The sequence below is a fragment of the Thamnophis elegans genome, chromosome 3 (assembly GCF_009769535.1).
Source record: "Thamnophis elegans isolate rThaEle1 chromosome 3, rThaEle1.pri, whole genome shotgun sequence".
In the NCBI taxonomy this organism is placed as follows: domain Eukaryota; kingdom Metazoa; phylum Chordata; class Lepidosauria; order Squamata; family Colubridae; genus Thamnophis; species Thamnophis elegans.
This window is the reverse complement of record NC_045543.1, coordinates 105,634,406-105,658,288: the sequence shown is the minus strand read 5'-3', so window position 1 is coordinate 105,658,288 and position 23,883 is coordinate 105,634,406. Positions and strand designations below refer to the sequence as shown.

At 35.2% G+C, this 23,883-nt stretch overlaps 1 protein-coding gene across 2 annotated transcripts in view; it reads right to left on the bottom strand.

Annotated features, from left to right (window-relative positions):
- KIAA0825 (KIAA0825 ortholog) overlaps positions 1–23,883 on the bottom strand; it is a 97,660-nt gene that overhangs the window by 48,992 nt on the left and 24,785 nt on the right. Inside the window, exons 5-11 of one of the 2 annotated variants that reach the window (XM_032213259.1) lie at positions 19,657–19,821; positions 11,475–11,569; positions 10,437–10,664; positions 8,307–8,572; positions 5,646–5,796; positions 3,537–3,727; positions 952–1,134 (exon numbers count right to left, since the gene is read on the bottom strand). In XM_032213259.1, coding sequence (XP_032069150.1) covers positions 952–1,134; positions 3,537–3,727; positions 5,646–5,796; positions 8,307–8,572; positions 10,437–10,664; positions 11,475–11,569; positions 19,657–19,821 — 1,279 coding nt within the window. Of the gene's footprint in view, positions 1–951; positions 1,135–3,536; positions 3,728–5,645; positions 5,797–8,306; positions 8,573–10,436; positions 10,665–11,474; positions 11,570–19,656; positions 19,822–23,883 lie in introns of those variants that run through there. The other variant, XM_032213260.1, reaches the window with a different exon arrangement.

Sequence of the window (23,883 nt, the reverse complement as noted above, 5' to 3'; positions counted from 1 at the left end):
TTACTGTATATTATGGCACTCTACTAATAAAAGGATTTTTTTGTCTGGAAGAATAAAAAAAAAAGTCTATAGCTTGAAGGCTTCAAAATGAATTAGAGCCAAACTGGTCACTATCATAATGTTATTTATTGATTGTGGCAAAACATGCCTCAGTTCTCTGAGGAATGGAAACTGGCTATCAAGAGCATGTGTAACAGGATGTTAGATGTATTATTTGTGCAAGTACTTATGAATCAATAGTAACAGTTAAAAAAAAAAGGAATATCCATTGGATTTAAGTTTAGAACCAGGCATGTTATGTCGTCCTAGTCTCAAAGGAAATGCTGAAACGTGGTCTCTGAGACCATGTACTTGGTTTCATGCAACCTAAAAGAAAATTTTTTCCTGCACTGCAACAGATGAGGAGCATAAGAACTGTATACATAATATACAACATATAATTGAGAGGGAGAGTCACATGTTCTTTTAAAGATGTATAGATCTAGCCTGATACACTTGGCTAATATTGGTATAATTTTGTTTTACACAGAATTCTTGTCATATTTTTATACTTTATCTCAAGTTTCTAGGATTTATATTTTTCTGGTTTTTTATTTATCTTTCTTTCTGTAGGTTCATTTTTTAAACTTTTCCTTTTCAGAAGTATTCTATCTGTTCTGCCCTTGTCTAAATGACTACAAACACAAGACCTAGTTGCCTAACCCCTATATGCAGTGTAAACAGCTGAGTCAATTACTGCCAGATGATTCACACGTATTAACACATACTAAGGAATTAAGATGTAAAAACTGAATATAAATTAACTAACTTATTAAAGTATTATCGTCCTTAATCAATGTTTGGACTTTGGGGCTTTATTATCATACTATAAATCAGCCATTAAACAAAGAGAGACAATTGTCACTCCTATTATAGGCTAAATGTATGTTACTCTTGAAGCATCACACTTACTTGAACAAATTCTCTAGTGGTGAAGTTAAAACAAGAGCAGCTGCAAGTAAATTATTGCAGTAACTGTGGATATTATAAATACGAGGATTTCTGTCTTTATGTGGATCTAAAAGTTCTTGCATGGAACCACAAACTGACCACAGCATGTTTTCACAGGTCATCAAGATTGCTGTGACATCTGTTCTGTAAGAGGTAAAATAAAAACTCTGAAAATAATCTAGCAATATAATACAATCCATAATCATGACTTATTTGCCATATTACAAAAGATATACTTTTTACTCTTAAAATTATCAGGATTCTTCGGCAAAAGTAAAGTAAATGGTTATAAGTAGCCCTTGACTTACAAACAATTGTTTAGTGACCAAAGTTACAACAGCACTGAAAAAAGTGGCTTCTGACTCTTTTTCTCACTTATTATGACCACTGGGATGCTACACAAATGCAGCATCCCAGTGGTCACGTGATCAAAATTCAGATGTTTGGTAACTGGCAAAATTCACTTAACAACTGTCTTGCTTAGCAATGGAAATTTTGGCTCAGTTGTGGTTGTAAGTTGAAGGCTATCTGTATAATAATATAGTAGAAGAGACCCAGCTTATAAAGCAACGTCCCCAGAAAAAAAAAAAAAAAGAACTAGAATCATACTCAGACTTACTTCAAACAATTCACTCACAAAATGTAATTAATATAGTCTCTAATATTTGGTCTACATACATGGATCACCTCACTCCATAAATATGAAAGCAATTTTCTTATATACATGCTGAATTCTGGATCAGAATTATTGTTTGCTACATTTATTAGGTAACATTTAGTTTTTATTGTAAAAGCACATTCAACAATTTAACTTGCCTATTCTGTATATGTTGTCAGCTGAAGCTGTTGCAATGAATGCAATTAACACATTTACATTTAAAATCTGTTCAGTAATAAATGTCATTTCTTATCACTGCCTCTTAAAAATTTTCAAAGCCAATACTAAATATAAATATGATACGTAATATTTATGGATTTCACCTATACATTTTAAATTATTTAATTCTAAGTTTGCTTTGCAATTTTAAGCAGTATTTAAAAGCAGTATTTAAAAGTATTTTCATATGCATTTTTTCCTTCTTCTATTTCCTTCTTCTTCTTTCAATGTTATCTGTTTCCTCATAGAACACAGTACTATGTTAGGTTGCCCACCTCTGGCTGCCACAAGAGTAACTTGCAATTAAAAGACAGTCAGACCATATACTTAGATGACAAACTATATCTCACTGATATAACTGGCAAAGGCTTTATTTCAAAACAGCAAACATGAGAGCAAAAGTACGTATCTGCAATCATCTCTTTAAAAAGACTGAGTGATTGTAATATGCACCCTGATACAGAAACATCAGCTGCTGCCTGGGATTGAACTCTCAACCTTCTGAGTAGGAAGCAAGTGTCTTCATCGCTAGGCCACCATGTTGCTCAGCTTTAGCATACAATAAGCATATATTCATTTGAATTGCCTGGACTCCTGATTTCTTCCACTTGACAGGAGCTGGTACTGTTCACCTAATAGTGTTGTAATTTGGACAAACTGTGGGATGCCCACAACTGCACATGTTGCTGCATTCTGGATCAGTTGCAGCTTCTGGATGATTTTCAAAGGCAGCTCTATTTTAATGTGCATTGCAATAATCCAGTTGGGAGGTAATAAGGCATGAGTTACTATGAGTAAGATTTGGATAACTTCCATCCAATCTCCAGCTTTTGCTGTTTTGGGAAGGTTGCTGAAAGGGCAGAGGACTTCCAGCTGTGGCATGCCCTGGGTGAAGCAGTTTATCTGGACCTGTATTAATCAGGATTGAGGTCAGTAGTACTGCGACAACATTTGTTGCACTGTTTACCAGTTGGCTTCTAGATGCAATTCCAGATTCTTATTGCCCATAAAGCCCTTCATATGTCAAGGACCACTTATCTCTTGTTGCTGCCATCCGTTATAATCAGACATAATGGGCATGCTCCACATCCTTTCAATTAATCAATGTCATGTTATGGAAATGCACCTTCCCTGTTGTGGTGCTGGAATAGCATCCACCAGAGATCCATACAACTCCTACTCTGATAGTGTTCCAAAGGTTGTTTTCCAAATTTAGTTTTACTCCTAGGCCTGGTTGAATGGTAGCTGCTAAGTCCCTATTGGTTTTTTTTAGTGGGTTTTTTTTTGGTATCTTCAGATTTTTCTTTTTTTAAATTGTCTTTATTTTTTAACAGTATCTAATGTTAAAAAATAAAACATAAACCACCCAGAGTCATCACAAGTTGGACACCCTAATTTAGTAAAATAGCAATAAAATAAAGTAAAATAACCTATCAAATGTATGGTCAAACATCTGGCTATTTTCCTTTATACGTTTTGATTCTAACAAGATTTTAATGTGTTCTTTTTGTTTTATCTTTAAATCAATTGCCTTTATTTTTTTAAATATGATTTTAATGTTATTTTAACTGTAACACTCCTCTTTCATTTCTAATAGCTGTTTTTGGTTAAGAATAAGCTAGTGTTGCTATCATCTCATTCAAAGTGCATAATTTTGCGAAATTATTACCTTATTTGTGGTGTCCTTTTGTAACTGGGCTGGGCCTGAAAATATCGGCAAGCCAAAAGTGCTAATGATTCCTCCAGCACTTCTGTTAGAATCTCCTGAGCTAATATAGGAGATAGAACAGTCCACAGGTCATGTTGAAGAGCACAGCAGAAATAATGCCACATTTGGATAGAAAATGAGCATCTTTCTCCCTGGCAAAACAACCAAAGATTAAACAATAGAAACCTATCTTTCTCAATATCAGTTTGGATTCTCTCAATAAAATGCATTCAGACTGAAAAGAAACTGCTGAAGAACAAAATATGCTGAGTTAAACTCCTCAAAATATTTAAAACAGAGTTTGACTTTTAAAAATCCAACAGCTTATGCTTTATTAGTTAGAAGTAAACAATTTTACATTAATCCAAATAACAGAAATTTGAACTACTATAAAACTATTTTTTCAGATTTTAAATGAAGATTTTAAAAGATTTTAAGGAGCCGAGGTGGCGCAGTGGTTAGGGTGCAGTACTGCAGGCCACTTCAGCTGACTGTTATCTGCAGTTCAGTGGTTCAAATCTCACCAGCTTAAGGTTGACTCAGCCTTCCATCCTTCCGAGGTGGGTGAAATGAGGACCCAGACTGTGGGGGCAATTTGCTGACTCAATTTGCTAAAAATCTGTAAACCGCTTAGAGAGGGCTGAAAGCCCTATGAAGCGGTATATAAGTCTAATAAATAAATGAATAAATAAATAAATAAATAAAATGATTCCCAGTACTAAATTTCTAGTCATTAAAATGTGTCCAAACACCAATTCTGCAATGATGAAAGCAAATTTCCCTGTAAAATGTAGGAAGCTATCAGATAGTTGCTCCTATTTATGTTTTTGTTGCTAAGAATAATTTTCAGTGAACTTAATATATCTTTAGATTCTCCAGTTTCCCTAAGCCACTTACCATATTTTTCACACTAAAAGACGCTCTTTCCCCACTAAAAAAATGGGTGGAAATGTCTGTGCGTTTTATAGAGCAAATATTATGTGGGGGAGGGGAGTTGGTGCGCCTGTCATCACTGCCACCACCTTTCACCGCTGCCACTGTTTGCCACCACCAGGGAACACTGGAGCCTTTGCTGCCAAGCAGCTGATGGAGGAAGCGATCGGCAACAAAAGCGATCGGCAGCAAGCGGCGGCGGCAACGATAGGGGGCAGTAATCCCCACCATCTAGAACAGCTGATTGGCAATATTCCAGGAGACCAATCCAACCACCAATCAGTTGCTCGACAGGGAAGGCTCCAGCGTTCCCCGGCAGTGGCAACAGCGGCAGCAGCAGCAGTGGCGGCGGCAGCAGCAGCAGCAGCAGCAACTCAGCCCAGTTGGTGGGCGCAATGGAGCGGAACCCTGATGAGCCATGTGCTGGGGCTGCAATAACGTGCTGAAGCTGACCAGGCTGTTTGCTGTTTGCTGCAAGGACCCTATCCAGATGAATACCGGATGGATGCTGGGAGGCAGAGGCAGATTTGTTTTTCTTGTTTTCCTCCTCTGAAGCCAATGTGCATCTTATGGTCCGGTGCATCTTACAGTGCGAAAAATACGGTACTCCCAGATTATGGATTCTTATCCACTTCGATTATTGAATTAAGAATTAGCTGGTTCAGATAATTCATCTAGTTGGGAAAATGATTAATAAACAGTATGAAATTATACTTTTTGTAGATAAACATTTTTAGTGATTAAGTGCTTCAGGGATTGTTTTAATCAGTCACAATCTTAAAATATAAATTTAAATCCATAACATTTACAGCAAATTAGGATACAATTTTCTGTAATCTTAATTAAGTCCAATTCTGGACTATTCTCTTTTTAACTTAGTGACATTTATATTAGGAGCAGTGGAATAACACCTAACGCAGAGATATAACAGGATATTGGGGAATCAGAAGAAGCTTACTGGCCTTGTGTCTTAGAACCATTGAAATAATGCAGGCAGGCAATTAGATGAGTGGATACAATCTTAAAACTTCATTTTAAATCCATATTGTTTTACAATTGTTTTTCAAATCAGTCAAAAATAAAGAAAAATAAACCGCATTTGGATAAAAATGAAGGATAGTAATGTTACTTCCATACCTCATAAAAAGCTTTCTTGTCCTCCCAGTAATGACTCTCGGCATCCTGTAAAATGCTTGTAATACACACTTGTATGCAATAATTTGTAACTTGAAATTGAAGAATGCTGATCAGTTCCTTATATTGCTGGAGTAGTGCTAGAAATAAGGGCCTGTTCAAGGGCAAAGATCATAGAGAATGATTTAAGAACACTGCTGTGAGATAGCAATTTACAATTCTACAAATGGTTTGCATTATTAAATAAGCAATTACTATTGATTCCATGTTAACTTTAAAATCTAGTTTTCATTACATATGTTCTTTTGAAAATATATGTAATTTTACAAATCTATACTATTTATAAGGTTAGAATACTTAATAAAGAAAATATACTTAGCTAAATAATCAGATATTTATTTTGCTGTTATTAAAAGGCATACTATTATTATACCTGATACCTCTAAACAACAGGATTATTAATATTCTGTATAATTCATTTTTATTCAGACTGACAAAATGTTAGTTTTACGCTAATGTGAATTTAAAATTTAAAAAGCCTTGTAACAGAGAGGGGGGGGGAGACGAGAGAGAATAACAGAATGACAGAGTTGTAGTGGACCTTGGAAATTGTCTAGTCCAGGGGTGTCAAACTCAATTTCACTGAGGGCTGCATCAGGGTTGTGTTTGACCTCAGGAGGCTGGGATGGGTGACACCAGGGTGGGCATGGCCTGCTTGACATCACTCACATTGGGGGTGCCTGTCGTGGGCCCAAGCTCTGTCAGTGAAAACGGACTCCTGAGCTCCATTTTTGGCTGCGAGGGCCTCCAGCAACCCTCTGCCAGCGAAAACGGAGGTCGGGAGGACCACCCGCAACTCTTTTGAGCTCTGTTATTGGCTACGACAGCTTCCTACAACCCTCTGCCAGGGAAAACAGAGCTTGCTCTATTTTCACTGGCAGAGGCTCTGCGGGCCGGTCCTTCGCTGTTTCCAGGGCATCATCACAGACCGGATCTAAGCACCCCATGAGCCTGATCTGCACCTGGGCCTTGAGTTTGACACCCCTGGTCTAGTCCAACTCCCTGCTGAGGCAGAAAACCCTATAACAGTTCAGACAAATGGTTGTGTCCAATCTCTTTTTAAAAACTTCCACTGTTGGGAGCATTCACAACTTCTGGAGGCAAGTAGTTCCAATGATTAATTGTTCCTACTGTCAGGAAAATTCATGTCCATGTATGTGATATAAGTATATACAGTATATAAACACACATTATCCATACATGTGATATAAACATATAAGTTATGGGATAATTTTTAACTTCAAATATATGGCATAAGTAATATAAGGTGCAAAAATATGAAAGGTTAAGCAAGGATAGGAAGTCATAAAGGCTAGTTATTACATCATCCCCTAGAGTCTGACACAACCGGACAGGGGAAACATTTACCTTTTACTAATAGCTAACTTAATTTTTTTAATTATTAGTTTAAATTTTAACTTGTTACAAAATTTAACTTCACCTTTTTAAAATAATAAATGAAAAGCTTTTTAAAAAAATCAGTATTCTTTTGTCAGTATCTTCCCTGACATAGGTGCTTTTTCTAGTTTCGGAAGATTTTAATTTCTCCTGTCATTTGCTAAGTATTTAGAGAGAACAACAAATCATCCAATTAGTTGCAAGAATGGGAATGAGAACAGATATATTTATTGAGCTTGGGGGGAAGGGTGGGCGTGGCAAGCTTGATGTCATTCATGTCAGGAGCGCATGCCAAGCGTGTGCCAGCAAAAACAGGCTCCCAAGCTTCGTTTTTGGCTGTGACAGCTTCCTGCAACCCTCTGCCAGTGAAAACGGAGCTTGGGAGGGTCGACTCACTGGCGGAGGTACTGCAGGCCAGTCCGCTGTTTCCAGGGTGGCTTTGCGGGCCAGATCTAAGCACCCCGCAGGCCAGATCTGGCCCCCGGGCCTTGAGTTTGACACCCCTGGTCTAGAAGAAATACTGAAATGTCATTAAATATATTATTGTTATAAAGCTCGTAGATTTTGTGACAAGAATTTTCTGAATTTTGAATGCTTTTATGGTAGTAGTAAATTTCCTGTAATTAAAATCCATTCATAATGATGTTGTTGTATTACAATAAATGCCTGTTTTAAAAATATCAGTAATCAGGTGGCATTTTTTTTACTGCCTGAAGTCTTGACTTCTAGGCTCATGACTAAGCATCCAATGAAACAGACTGAGACAGGAAGATCATTTTATTTCAATTTATTCAGAACATTCTGATTAAGAGATTCCTCTCATTTAGAGGGAACCCCAAGACCCAGCCTTCAGTCCTTTTTATAGTTAACATATCAAAGGAAATTATAAGAGAAAAATTGATTGCATAAGACAAAAGTGAGCCCTCCTTTGCATAGAAAACCAATTACATGGAGTTACGTCAGATGACATACCTTAATAGAAGTGACCTACAATATGCCTCTCTTGCCAGATCTGATGGAATGGGTAGATGTAACTAGGAAGGGAGGTTCCTCAAATATCCCCCAAAGAATACTTCACATTTAAATATCAACCCTCAGTTTTAGCAGCAAATTAGGTCAAAATTCAGCCAGAATAAATCATAAAAAGGAAGTTGGAAAGAAAAAATAATAATGAAAACAGGTTGTTATCACTGAAAAAAGACTTACGCTCCAGATTCCACTTTCATTACATTTTGATACATTTTAAAACGCTGATATACATGTACTGCTGTGGAAAGAATGGTATATAAGTTCTGAAGTGGAGCTCTTGTAGGAACATCTTTACTTCTCTCTTCCAGTCTGGTCAGGAGAGCTGTTGCCACTTTGCTGCAAGCCTCTATAAAGTTTGCTCTAATTTCCTGGAAAACCTCAACTCTGCATGCGAGAGCCAATGGGAGCAACATGTCAAGTACTTCCATGACGTCAGAACAAAACTAAGAAATATAAATGTTAGGATTCAGTTATTTGTAATTCCAAATATTTTCAATGATACATAGGGCATACTATGTATCATTGAAATGTATGCTTGACATATAAAACAAATCAATTTTGAAATCATTTTATTTTCGGGTACTAAAAGGCATGGATGAAGTGCAAAGAAATATATCTTGTAGATATTAAGCACATGTTAAAAAACTGTCACCTGTGACATTATTTTATATATCTGATCTGCAGTTGTATACATTAAATATATCTGAAATATATCTGATCTGCAGTTGTATACATTAATTTCTAACCAATGACTAAACAGACAAAAACTAATTACACTCAAATAGGCAATATTCCAAGCTTATTACACAGGAAGACAACTCAAATTTAAGTAAGTCTCTCTCTCAAAGAAAGAGCTGATAGGGAAAATTGTATATTCAAATTCATACAAAAAATCCTGCACAGTAGCCAGCTTCTCTAAACTTGTAAAAAAAAAACAAAAAAAAACTTCAACTTGAAACTAATCTTAGCAATTTCTCCTCCCCAAATGACTATATATGACACATACATGTATGTGTGAGTATGTATGTATGCAAGAACATATGCATCAGAACCTATATTCCATAAGGTCTGGGATAGGTGAAAATAATCTTCAGTGAATTAACAATTACTACTTAAAATTAATTAATTAATCTACATATATCAACAATTTTCTCTTTTATTCACAAACTATTTTCAGACACATTGCTCTCCCACATCCCAACAACAGTAGAAAAAAAACCCTGGCTATAGAACAGGGGTGTCAAACTCGCAGCCTATGGGCTGGATGCATCATGCATTGGACACGATCATGCCTGGTTTAGCGAAGGGTGGGAAAGTCATGATACATCATGTGATGATGCCGTGACCAACGCAAGTTTGACACCCCAGCTATAGGAGGAAAAGGAAGCAGAAGGCTGGGAAGGGAAGAAAAGATAGACACATGAATGAGGCAAGAGATTGGTAACTGGGCATTGAAAGTAATAAAGACAAATAAGATCTATTTAAACACCACAAAAGAATTAAATTCAACAGGCAAGCAGCCTTTATCAAAACAGGAATAATCTTCAAAGGCATGCAGTTTTTCAGCAGCAGTTTTATAATGGTATTCCTGATCCATTTTTTTTGTCACTGTGAATGATACTCCTCAAATAACATGTAGTTATTTGGGAAGGGGGAAATCTACTGGGTAAATACCAGTGGTGGGATTCAATTTTTTTTACTACTGGTTCTGGGGCCATGGCTTGGTAGGGGAGTCATGTGACTGAGTGGGCATGGCCAACTCAACATCACTCACGGCAGTGGTGGGATTCAAAATTTTTCACTACCGGTTCTGTGGGCATGGCTTGGTGGTCGTGGCATGGCTTGGTAGCCATGGCAGGGAAAGGATACTGTAAAAGCTCCATTCCCACCCCACTCCAGGGGAAGGTTACTGCAAAATCCCCATTTCCTCCTAATCAGCTGGGACTCGGGAGGCAGAGAATAGATGGGGGCGGGGTGGTATTTACTGGTTCTCCGAACTACTCAAAATTTCGGCTACCAGTTCTCCAGAACTGGTCAGAACCTGCTGAATAACATCTCTGATAAATATGGTACATCTTTAAAATCTTAACTCACTCCATTCCAAGCAGAATCTATTACAATGATCCAGCAACTCCAGCATACTCTAAGATGCTTACAGTAATAATTTACAACTTACAACTTTAATTAATTGACTGTTAAATAAACAAGATCAATGATGGTATTTACAAGAATTATTGGTTTTATAGGTACTTCCAACAAATATAATATCCTAAAGAATCTCAAACCTCCATATTTTTGGATACATGCCTTTGAAATCTGCTTTGGTTGCTCTTTCTCATTGACAACTCTCCAGGAATCATTCATGTTTTGTACATTTACAAGGCACATCATATAATAAGTAGCTGAACACTGTTCATTTTGTTCATGTTCAAGAATTTTACCGGAAAAATCTTCAACTGCAATTATTAAACTGTGTGCTACTGAAGAGGACAGGTCTTTAAAAACATTTCTCCATCCAAACTCTAGCATGGCAGACTGAAATATAAATTTATACAATAAATATTTAATATACAAATGTGCAGTTTCAAATATCTATGACAGTTTTAAACATCTATCTGAATTATCTGAAAGGAAATGACAGCAACAAAAAATAGGCAATTACTTTTGTATTTTCCCTACCCATTATAAAATTTATTCTTGGGAACCTGACAGATGTCAAGTCTCAATATCGTTCAGATAAATTTTGGACCTGGCTTGGAGAAGGAAAGGAAAAGCCAGAGTTAGTCTGGAATATAATATAATATGACAATTTTTTAAGATTGTCATTCCTAGCCCCAAAATATGGTGAGGGGAATTGAGGGGAGGCCCATTATTTTACCAAAGCTTTTACATGTTCATGCAAAGTGAGCAAACAATTGGCCTTTCCCACCAGCTCTAAATTGTGATAGCACTAATACCACAATTTTGTTTTCATGCCAACCACAAGAAATATATACAATTGTCTTTTATATGTAGTAAGCTGTACAGACTGTGCAAATAGGAAATAACTATCCCAAATTAACAAAATAACATTCTTAAAGTCTTTTTTGTTAATTTCTTAAAAACCAACTAAAACATGGGAAAATATTTCTACATGTTTTAGTAGGGCTAAAATGGCTCATCAAAGTGTTCTATATTCTCAAAATTAATATTATCACCCAAGTTTAAATTAAATTAGTTATTGTGCTGATATTAACATCTACATATACCTGATTTGTAAAGAATGTGTTAATAATCTATGCTGTTGTGTACAAAGGAAAACTATCTCTCAGAATTAAAAGTATTTTTAATTTATATTTTACGCACCTTTTTAACCTTAAGAATATGCTCAGGAAATTCGCTGGATTCATTTGCTCTACTGTCCCCTGTAAAAAGCTCCCCACAAGTATTTTTCAGAACTCCTGCAAAATATCAGTAAAAATTAAGATTAAATTTCTGAAAAAAAGTTATAACTTGCAATCTTTCTGAAACATAAATATGATCTATAAAGATGTTTTGAATTTAATTGAAATCTGTTACCAAAACAAATACTAAAATGGCCTCTGCATACAAGAGAAGGCCCTGTTACCAGGAATTGCTAGTAATACAAAATAATTTTTCTGGCAATCCTTGATGTTTGAGATTAACTTTATCAATTTAGCTGGCAGATTTCATATTTCCAGAATATTGGGGAAAATGTTTCCCTCACAAAACATGGATTTCAAGTAGTCCCATTCCTAGTGCATGTCCAAAGCAACATTTAGAACATGATTTTTTTTTGTTGCTGTTCCTGGCTATTACTTATCTATCTGGCTTCTTGCTACAAGTTATTTATCTAAGGATTTTGCAATCAATCAATCATCTATCAACCAATTCACAGCAAACACATGTGGCATGATATGAATGCTTACGGAACACTCAGAGGCAACAGAATCAGAAGTCATACTAAACAGGCTCTTAAACAATAAATCTTGAGCGTCCCCAAACTGCTTCAATAGGAGATTCTATTGGTGTTTGGGAAGATATTGATGCTGAAGTTCTCTCCCCTCCATCCACACAATATAAATCCTCTATACAATTTGCACAAATGGAAACTGTTTCTACTGCCCCCAACCACCACCACCCAATCTAATTCAAGATTTTCAGCAGGAACAGAAATGAAGAAAGAGTGAAGGAGAAAACAAATGTAGAAAAGAGAGTCAGAAGAAAATGAATAGGAATGTCAGCTTTCCAGAATCATTAATTATTATCTGAAGAAATGGATCTCCCCAGCTTAAAAATAATTCCCACCAGGGGTAAAGAATATAAGAGATTTTTTCATAGAAATTTAAAATAAATGATTCTATTGCCCTGATAAGGTTTGTAACTATATGTTTAATCTTCCAATCACCGTTTTTATCATTATTTGGCATTTAACTCAAAATTTCTTCCACAATAAAAAAATATGAATATGATATTTTAGAAATAAGAAAGACAATAAGCATCCAGGAAGTATAAGAATTTGAAATGTGATCACTTGCTTATAAACCTATATTCTTTCTTATGGTTTGGTTATGTAGAAAAATTCTAGCAAGCCTATTAAACAATGTCTGATTGCTATGTTCTGAGTAAATGTTTTATTCTTCTATTACCATGTTTCATATATGTATGTATGTATGTATGTATGTGTGTGTATATGTGTATATGTGTATATATGTATATATATTTAGTGTCACAACCCCTGGAATGCCCCAATTATGGGAAGAAGCTAACTGCTTCCATTCTCTGTCCATCAGCCATCACAAGAGACCATCCAGACAGAAAGCCCAATATTTTACTGTTGCCTTTGTTACATTTTGTGTAGCAGTTAGCTTCCTCCCATAAATGGGGCATACCAGGGGTTGTGACACTAAATATATACCTACCTCCCTGGCTTAAGCTGATAAGGAGGAGGACCTGTGGCTTGATGATTAAGACATCTGCCTAAGATGCAATACAGCACAGGTTCGAATCCCAGTAAGGGTATGGCTAGCTGATGAGAGCTAAATAGCTTGAAATAGATCTACACTAGTCTCCCTTTATTTATTTATCAGCACAAATACAACATATATATATATTGTATTGTTTTATATTGTGTGTGTGTGTGTGTGTGTGTGTATGTATGTGTGTATGTATGTATGTATGTATGTATGTATGTGTATACATATATATATATATATATATATATATATATATATATATGTATATATATATGTATATATATATATATATATATATGTATGTATATATATATATATATATATATATATATATATATATGTAGGTCTCTAGTTGTTCGGGTTTTCTCCCGCGTAGAATTGGAGATGTCTTGGCGACGTTTCGACGAAGTCACATTCGTCATCTTCAGGCTGCTGCTGACTACTTCAGGTTTGGTGTTTCCAATATATATATATATTGTATTGTTGTATTACCATGTTTATATATATATATATATAAATAAAAACATGGTAATAGAGGAATAATACACACACACACACACACACACATATATGAATGAATGATTTGCTATAGTGTTCTTTTTTAGGATCCAGAATCTAAATGTTAAGCTGGATTCAGCTGAAGCAATTAATACATCTAAGTGCATTATTTTTAACAAGTGATTTATGTGCAGTAACAGATGTCTTCTTAATCTACAAAGGAAAGATTACTGCAAATCTTTCTAGCTTCCTGAAGCAAAGCTTGAAAACTCGTCTTGAGAAGTTTAAGAAGGATGGTTTGAAAGAGCTCCACTGGAAAAAGCTAATCTTGGAGCTCGTTATCAGATCTGTCTAAAGTTCACTTTTCTCAAACAAATGGGGGAAGCCACTGCAGGACGCGTAGGGCAGCTCCACACTCTCTGCCTTGCTTAGTCCTCCAACCCCACCACAGTTTCACTTCATTTTTCTTCGTTCTTCACCGCTTCTTCTTCTTGCTCGCCACCATAACGGAGCAGGAGGCTGAGTGACACACCAGTGTGGTGGCTACAAAGTGAGGGAGTGGGTGCTCGAGGACAAAGCAAGGGGGGTTGTAGAGCTGCCCTCAACACTCCACACTGGTTTACCTGAGCACCCTACAGCCAGGCCATCAATATCCTGACAACTGCCTCATCTTGCAGCAGCTCCAGCACTCCCTTCCAGGACCCCATGTGCATAGTTCAGCCTCCTGAACTGAGCAGTGGCAAGCAAGGAGAAGTGGGCCAGCAACCACTTCTGGAGTCCTGAACAGTGTTTCTGGAGTTGCCACTATAAGGCCAGGAAGTTGTCAGGATGTTGATGGCCTGGCTGGGGGGCTCTCAGGTAAGCCGGTACCCTATCACCTTGTTTCATCCTCCATCCACCCACTGCCTCTTTTCCCCCTCCACCTGCCACCACCTCTTTTTATCCTTCACCACCACCCCACTCCTGCCCTAGCTTGATTTTTACGGCTGCACCTCACCCCAATTTGTACAACCAGAAGGTGGGCGGGGCTTAACTAGGCCTTATTTTGGGGGTGGGCTTATTTTAGGTGCAGCTGTGGAAAATTGAACTAGAGCTTGTTTTCGGGGTAGGTCGTATTTTCCAGGAAACAGTGCATGTGTGTGTGTGTGTGTGTATCAGGGTAGCAAACAAGCCAATAATCCTTTTTCCTACTTTTCCAACAACAACAACAACCCTAAGAGGTATGTTGGGCAGAGAGAGAATAGCTTTACCAGTCACCTCCATTTTTTTTTTTCATGCCCAAGACAGACTAGAACTCAAAGTCTCCTGGTTTCTAGGCCAACAGCATAACCACTTTAATCTTTCTGTTGTGAAAGTTGTTGTTCATATTTTTATTAGTTCATATTTGATATTTCCACATGAATGTAGCCTATAGTTTTAGAACTTATCTAGAAGTTAGAAATAACATAAATATACAGAAGTCAAATAAACAGTTTGAAATAATTTTTTAATGTTATTCCCCTACACTAAATATTTATACAACAGAACTGAAATAGACGTTTCAAATTATAGAAAGTTACTAAATAAATTTAATTTTTATTAAGCTAAAATATGATTTCATATTTTTTTTCATATTTGTATGCATATCGTATGTCTTATAATGCTATCATTTGTTGTTGGGATTACCGCCAGAGAGCATTAGTAGCTTGAGCTGGAACTTTTATTTTCATCTATCTAAATTGACTTTCACTGCTTTCCACTGTGCAAGCTGTCAAAGAACTTATCCTAATGGTAGCTCCAAACAGTGTACGCTAAGTGTCTCTCTTTTCTTCAAAGTTCTCTCTCTTTCTTTCTGGTTCATAAGTAACTTCTTACCAAAAGAGAATCTGCAGAAGAGGTTACATCGAAGTTATAACACTATGGAAACATATGAAGAAAAGCCCAGGTGGTCACCTTGTAGATTTCTAACATGGAAGCCTTCGACCTCTCCGCCCAAGCAGCAGCTACAGTTCTAGTGTAATGAGCTTTACAAACCCTGGGAGCCACTTTAGCCTTAACTATGTACACCTCCCTAATACAGTTCCATAATCATCCAGCTAAGGAAATCTTGAAAGTTATCTGACCCCTCTTAAGACCTCTAAGACTACAAACAATCTGCCAGAAGATCTGACATCTTTGATTTTTTTAAAATAAACCCTAAGTGTTCTTCTTACATCCAATTTATGCAGCCATTGCTCTTTGTCATCACTTGATCTAGAGAAAAATGATGGCCAAGGAAACTTCTGGTGTAGCTAAAAACCAGACATTACTTTAGCAAAACTAAAATAAAAGATAAGGAACTTTTAAAAGAACATTCTGGGTTTTTAAATGAAATTTTACAAACATTTTGTACACTAACCAAAAATATTAACACAATAATCCAAACAGAGAACAGCAAAATAATATCATAATCTTTTTATTTTTTGATAAATTAAGTGGCAATACAAAGCAAAATGAAGTACAGTGAGGCAATTCCTTAAAGATGACAGGTATGAAAAGGTTCCCTGAACATTCTTTCTTAACCTAATGATTCTTATTACCAATAGGAAGACAAGAGTTATGTGTATTGTACTATCTGTCTGTTGACTGATGCCTATAAAAATAGCCTGCTACCTTTCAGTTCTGGCAAATGGCATTACCCCATCACCAATATTAATGTAAAATTTATCTGCCAATCCAATTTATTTGATACTAATGTCATGGAAGTTTTGGCAAAAGAAAGGAGCACAACACTGAGGAGAAATTTCCAGACTTTATTCAATGATCATCGGGTACCTGCTTTCCAAAAAAGACGCTTGAACAGTAGAAAGACAGTGATTCTTTTGTACGACACTGAGAAATGGGAATTCTAAAGAATCTGATTCATGAACACAGTTTGAACAATGAGATAACTGTTTAAACAGAGAAAAAAGGTATTCTTTTATTGTAAAGCAAAACCATGACAAGACAGCCTAGCTAAGGATTCCAGTGTTGATGGAATATTGAAATAAGCAAACTTTTACTTGATTAGAATGGCATACTTGCATTTCTCATCTAGTAAACAAAGCTTCCTCATTAAGGTTGCTTCCTAGATGAACTTTTAGGTGAGATCTTTTGCATTGTTTTCCTTCTAATAGGCTTAAAAGCTTATTTTGGCTGTGGAAATAGGTCATTTTGGGTTATGCATTAGCCTAGGACAGGTCAGGGCAAAGGGGTGGCAGAGGAAATGGGAAAACAGTTTGTAAAGTGGAGAGGGGGCAGAGAAAGAAAGGAGGAAGAAGAGAGAACAGTTTGAAGTTTCTTTTATTAATTTTTTTATCACAACTAATTTAAGAGGAGGAAGATTTAACTTTAACTCAAGGCAGCAAAAAATCAGTCCAGTAGCATAATTTCCATATAGATTTTCTTATCATCTATTTCTATTTTAAGGAGTATTTAATTAACTCATTTAAAACAACCCATTGTGTTATTATCTTTTAATAAACATACATAGAATTGTTATGGTATAATCAAAATAGCCAATATTGTACCACCAATTTATATTCCCATTTGTCCTCTACCAAAATTTTATTTCATTTTCCTATGGACTGATTATTTTTAAAACCTGTTTTAAAATGAGTTACATATAGGATAATTTTTCATTTATCTATCTATTAAGGATTTTAATTACAATAGTAAAATCTAATACAAAGTGAAAGAATGAATAGAAAGAGTACAAAGACAAAAGTAGAACATAAAAAATATAAGATAAATATGTAAAGAAGGTACTTCCAACTTTCATCACAAGTGTAAATAATTTTTGCAACTCTTCACCCTCTCTTATTCACACAATCAATGATTGCTTCATCCCATATCCCACTTCTTTTCTACAGACAAATTCATAATTATCTTTTCAATTCTCATGCCAAGAGAAATTCCATTAAGGATTACTAGAAATAACATAACGTATTTTTCGGAGTATAACATGTGCCAAAGTATAAGACGCACCTAGATTTTGGGGAGGAAAACAAGGGAAAAATATCTGCCTCTGCCTCCCAGCAATTTGCCTCCTTGCAACAAACAGTACAGACAATATACACTGTTTGTAGTGTTATATTTCAGACTATATTGTACAGATACTGTTAAAATGTGCTTTCTGGAAGCATAGTTATTCACTGCTATTTAAAAGAATAGCACTTTTTAAAACAATACCACTGGGCTTCTTCAGATCAAGCAATTATTTTAAAAAGCTTCTTCATTTTGTTAAGTTGTCTAGAACAATAATAAAACAGCCTTTAAAAATAAGTCTAATAATTTGAACATTCTATAGGCATTTATAGTTGTTCACTTACATCCTTGCAGCAAACAGCCTGATTAGCACAAGAAAAAAAACCTGCCTCCCAGGATTTCCATGTGGAGCAAACAGCTAGTTTCACTTTCAATTTCTCCTGATCAGCTGTTAGAGGCTGCAGGGATTGCTGTAGCTTATTGAATCCTACATTTGCTGCAAAGAGGTAAATTGCTGGGAGACAAAGGCCAAAGGGTGGGGGCAGGTGGGTGGGGCTGCATTCGGTGTATAAGAGGCACCCAAATTTTCACCCTCTTTTAGGGGGAAAAAAGGTGCTTCTTATACTCCGGAAAAAAAACGGTATATTGTTTTAATCTTGATCAAATAAACAACTTTATATTCCTTCATTTTACTTCTTACAATCTTAATTTGTATGTAATTCATTCAAGTAATGTCATAGAATTTAGATTCTTTTAATTTCTTCTGTTATTTCTTACAAAACTCTTCAAATCTTTAATAAGCCTGTTTTGTAAATCCACTATCCAGTTCATTTTCTTGATTTATTTGTATTTGCCTTTTGATTTTTGACGAAACGTAAGGTTTCTTTTGTATGTCCAATGAGACATACAATGTCATTTGTATGTCCAATGAGACATACAATGTCATTCTCATGGCCTGTCATTTGTAGATCTGTTTTTAATGTCATCTTTGTATGGTCAATTAAAACTTGTTCCTCATCTGCCATTTTTTTCTATAACATTTTTGGGACTGTCCATAGAAGCAAACATTGCTATTTATATTGTTGGTATTGATTTCTGAATTCTTAAAAGTGTTCATATTTTCAGGGTTATGTTTTGTGTCATTTCATAGGTCCCAGTTAATCAACTGTCAATAAATAACAATAAACTAGAGAAGACTTTGATTTGAAAAATATAAATGGATTAAGGATCCAGATATATTTGGAATAAGATTTTAGAATTAACTATAACTGATCATTTATAATTAATTCCAAAATCTTATTTTAAATTTAATTGGATCCTTAATTCATTTATAGTTTTCTAGGATCAAAGTCTTATTTAGCTTTTTGCTATATATGTCATTTAAAAAAAAAGGTTATGATTAAAATTTTATTTCATTGAGGACTGAAGGCAAACTAACCCATTTGTCAATACAATGGACTCTAATAGCTTAAAAGTAGTTGACAAGCAATTTGTAAACATGATTAGAATGAGAAGTTTGCAAACCTAATATCTTTTAAAAGGCATATACTATAGTTGTCAACAACATGGCTATTTTCATTGTCTCCTGGTGCTGAAAACCCACCAGACACTACTGTCTTGCAATCTTGCAAGGAGCAATTGTTTGGATCTCATATAAGTGGTCACATGGCTTTCCTTATCCTGCAAAGTTCTAAAGAGCCAGCCTACTCACTGGCTCTTTGCTGCAGTTGTTGGCTTCGCTTTTTGGATAGGCATCTTCAGTTTGCTATTGTTTCCTCTGGAAGTCCATCTCAGATAATCTTTTCAAAATGGATCACATGGCATTTTATTTATTTATACAATTTATATGACTGTCTATTTCATATGTTTTTGGGCAGCATAATTTTATCAACTAGAAAGAAAAATGAACCATCGAGAACAGAATATTTCAAAGGACTGTATCAAAAATAAGTCACTATTATAAGGTTGATGAGAATGTTATTGTTCTGTTCCTCTTCTTATATCTAATGAAATTCTACAAATCAATTATTTGAAGAAAACAGTATATAGAAAATATAGCCATACTTTACCTTGAATACTTTTGTTCTCAGACATACATACTAACAGTAAACCCGAAGATAGCTCTTCAATATTTTCTTCCATCAACAAACATGATTTTATAAGCTGGGAAAGGCATTTGAGTTGATGTAATGTCAAACACTGGTTCATTCCTTTTCTGGAATGTTCCTCAGCAACTATAAATAAGGAGAAAGAAAATCAGATTCACGTATCACACTTGCTTCCTAGATGAACCTTTAGGTGAGATATTTTTCATTGTTTTCCTTCTGATAGGATTAAAAGATTATTTTGGCTGTAGAAATGCAGTCATTTTGGGTTATGTGACATCTATATTATTAAATTGTATATGTTGCAATTAACGTTTCTGATTATTTGTAAAAATGACAGATAGCATATGTGCATGTTTTATGTACATCTGAATAAAACAGAAAGCTGATATTTGTGAAAAAATGTTCAGTTTCTTATGTAGGAATATGGAGAAATTAACGCAATTTCTCGGGTTCATGACAATAAAGTCTAAGGAGGATATAGCTCATTCACAATATTTTAAGGGATTATCTACAAATATAATAGTATGTTAAAAACATCTCATTAATTTTATTATTTTAAAATTTTAAGATGCTCTCTAGTAAAAAAGACAAAATCAACAGAATATGAAGAGAATACTTTTGGATGGCGTTTTGGTTTGGTAAAAATGCCTGTTGTTGCATTTCCAAATAATAATTTGCAACCAGCAGAGTTTATTTAAAACTCAGGTGATGGACTGAACCAGTAGGACCTTGTGTCGAGAACACTGATTGCATCATCTGACTGACTGTATCATATGACATTCTTTCAGTAGTACTGATAATAATGGCAATCATAAGACGTTACTAAACATTCTTGAATAGCTGTTATGGAAATACATTCTATAAGAATTCAGCCTTGAAAAATTGCAAAATACAGTGGCTTGCCTCCTCATCAGTCAGATAATTTGGAGAACATTCAAACTCTGATTTTCTCTTATTGGATGCCAGGTTTTGGTCACAGTTAAATACAGTATGTTGGTTAGTATTTTTAAATTGCTGTGTATCCTGGATTCAGTAAGAACAGAGAAAATAATGTCAAAAACAGTTTTAAATGCCAAAAATATTAACAGCATTTAGCAACATAATGTAAAGCAGTAAAAATGAAGACTTCAAACCAAAATATTTATTCTTCTAATGCAGGGGTGTCAAACTGGTGACCCATAGGCAGGATGCATCATGCACAGGCCATGCCCACCCCAGCTCCACAAATGGGAAAAACATTGTGAAACGTCACATGATGGCAACGTCATGCAGTGAGTTTGACACCCGTGTTCTAATGCCTTGCAAAACAAAAATCTAAATTATGAAAGGAGATACAATTATCTTTATTTTCATGTGATGTTAATGTCAATTTATTGTCTGGAATCTCTGTATATTTAGTTTTTGATCTTATCCTTATCCAAATTACTATTTCCTGCGTCTTTGAAAATGATACTATATATAGATTGATTCTTCTTCTTTTAAATTTATATGAATCTGTTCTTGAGTCTGTCTTGATATGACTTGACTCTTTCAGCATTTTTTTTACTCTGGTCTGACTAATTGCAATTTTATGTCTTAGTTACTTGTAAGCTGTCAATGATATTATCTCAGTATTGAACATCTATGTACAATTAATATCTTTCTTTATATGTACTCTGAGACTAGAGAGATAAAGCTTTTATTATATGTCTCAAACCAAAGATTTCATGATTCCATCCTCAACTCCCAGGAGGGAAATATATCAGTACATATTCCTATGGTTGTTATACATTCATTAAACACCGGGAGACAGTTTCATCTTTATTGGGACTTATCAGTCACACACAACCATAGTAACTAATTAAAAATTATGTGATTCAACCCATCTACTTGGAATTGAACCCATGGACCATATATCCTGCTCCTCGCCGACCTAAAAAGTCACTGTAGCTTATAAAGGTAAATGCACTGTATATAGCACAAACATCTATGAGTTTGATACCTGGCATAAAATGTATAATTGTAACAGTGTAATATTTTTTATTATACTTATGTGATTTTATTAGGACACATTCTGATTATATTTATCGTATGTTTATTTATCAGTGAATTTGATATTATCTTAATATTACCAATTAATAAGCATTAATTAATGAAGAGGGTGAGGAAGAATTAACTAAAGGTAGATAATTTGAGGAAATTTGTTTATTGTGTTCTAAAACTGTTTATCCCCATGAATAAATATTGGGGGGAAATGGAACCCCTAACAGCAGAAAAAACAATTAATTGTTGCCTAGTCTGTGGAATGTGTTAGAAAAACAGGACATTGGGAAATAGAATTTGGCCTGGGAACAAACATTACAGCAGGGGGAATATAGTGAAAAGCTGTAACTTGGCCATTGTAATGAAAGGAGGGTATACCGGAGCCATTGACATGATTGATTGTAAATGCCCTCTTCCCTCTGGCAGAGCACCTGGACACTTCAGTTTACAGGGGAGCTAAGTAAGTGAAGCAGATAAGTAGAGTGCAAATGGAGAAACTCTTTGTGAGAAACTGGCTTGAACATAGAAACAGGAGTCTTCATGCTTTTTTTATTCCTGTGTCTCCATTGTGCTTGCCAATAATAAACCAGCAACAATTTTCTGTACTGTATAGTAATTCCTCCATAAGATACTAGAGAAGGAAAGCTAGAAAAGATGGAGACTTTTTATTATCAATTTGCCTAATTCTTTGAAGATTAATTTGATCAGATTTGCCTTGATTTGGACTCTACTGCTGGGAAAGGACAAAGTGAAGTAACCTGGATGTCTTGTCTGACTCAAATTGATTCTTTTCAGTATATACATCTCACAAAGTGGACAGTGTGCATTATGATTAAGACCACTATTTGCCTTCTAAAATCTTTAAATAAGTTCAATTTCTAAAATCTCCATTAAGTTTATTGTTGTGTCTTGCATTTATCATTTTTCAATCTACTCGTATCAAACAGCTACTTTATAATTAATCCCCATTTTTTCTGAAATTACTGTATTCATTTTATTTATATTAATCATGTTCACCTATCATTCATTTTAAGCTAAAAATACTGTCAATGAAAGAGTAGGTAAAGAGTTAAAATAATTTTGTTATATACACAAACAACTTAAACTAGATTTAACAACCTGCCTAATAATTTATGCAATTTAATATTTTCGAATAGTTGCTGTAATACTGTTTCAAGCTAAACTGCTAGGAACAATGGTAACAGTCTTCCATATATAACTTGATGTAGTGGTTTAACAATTCACATCAATTTTAATCATTAGAGTTTAAAAGCTAGCTTCTTTTTAAGATGCTGGATTTTAAAAGGCAATAGGGTTTTGAATCACAAAATGATCTATCCATAAAAATATGAAGTGTTTTCAAGTGAATCTCTCTGATTTTGTTAATCTAATGCAAATATTGTTCACAGATTGCATCTGTTATAAAATATGAAAAAGAAAGAAGACCCAGTAATAGGTATTGATCTTGGTATTTGTGAGCAGTGATTTAAGTGCTATTTACCAAACAGAACAGATGCAGATGCTGACGAATAGGTAAACAATTGTTGCATGGCTTAGTGCCAGATTCCAAACCAATATATTAAACTCCAAGTGAAGCACATTTCCCCTATGGATTGCACTTATTGCCACTTCATTTCCTACTCGCACTGTCTCTCTATTGCTGTGCCTGGCAGTAAGCTATTTTCAGTTCTTTCATGACCCCTGAGGCCTAGTGCTACCTCACACAGCCATTAGCGAAGGGAATTGCATGTGTGTGACACGGTCTGAAACCAATTATTTGATATTTTCTTCAGAATGATGCCCAGGTCTGTTGGGAATGAGCAATCATGAAATAATTTACCTCCTGATTTAATTTTTTCCTTCACAAATTAGTTGTCGTCTGAGCTTGCTATACACAGCTGCCCAGGACATATCTCTGTCTTATCAAGATTATACTTGAAATGATGTAAGAGAGAGGGGGATGAATAAAGCAGACTAGGAGATTCTGCTTTAAACAGGCATTGACAAGTTTATCAGATATACTAATCATAAGTGTTCCCTGCTGATTGAGAGATGAAATCATAAAAAAATGTTAAGGTGCTAAAAGAAACAACATTGATGTAAATCATTAGCATAGTATTTCAGCTTTAAAATACTGCTGCTTTTCAGTTCTTTTTTGAACTACTG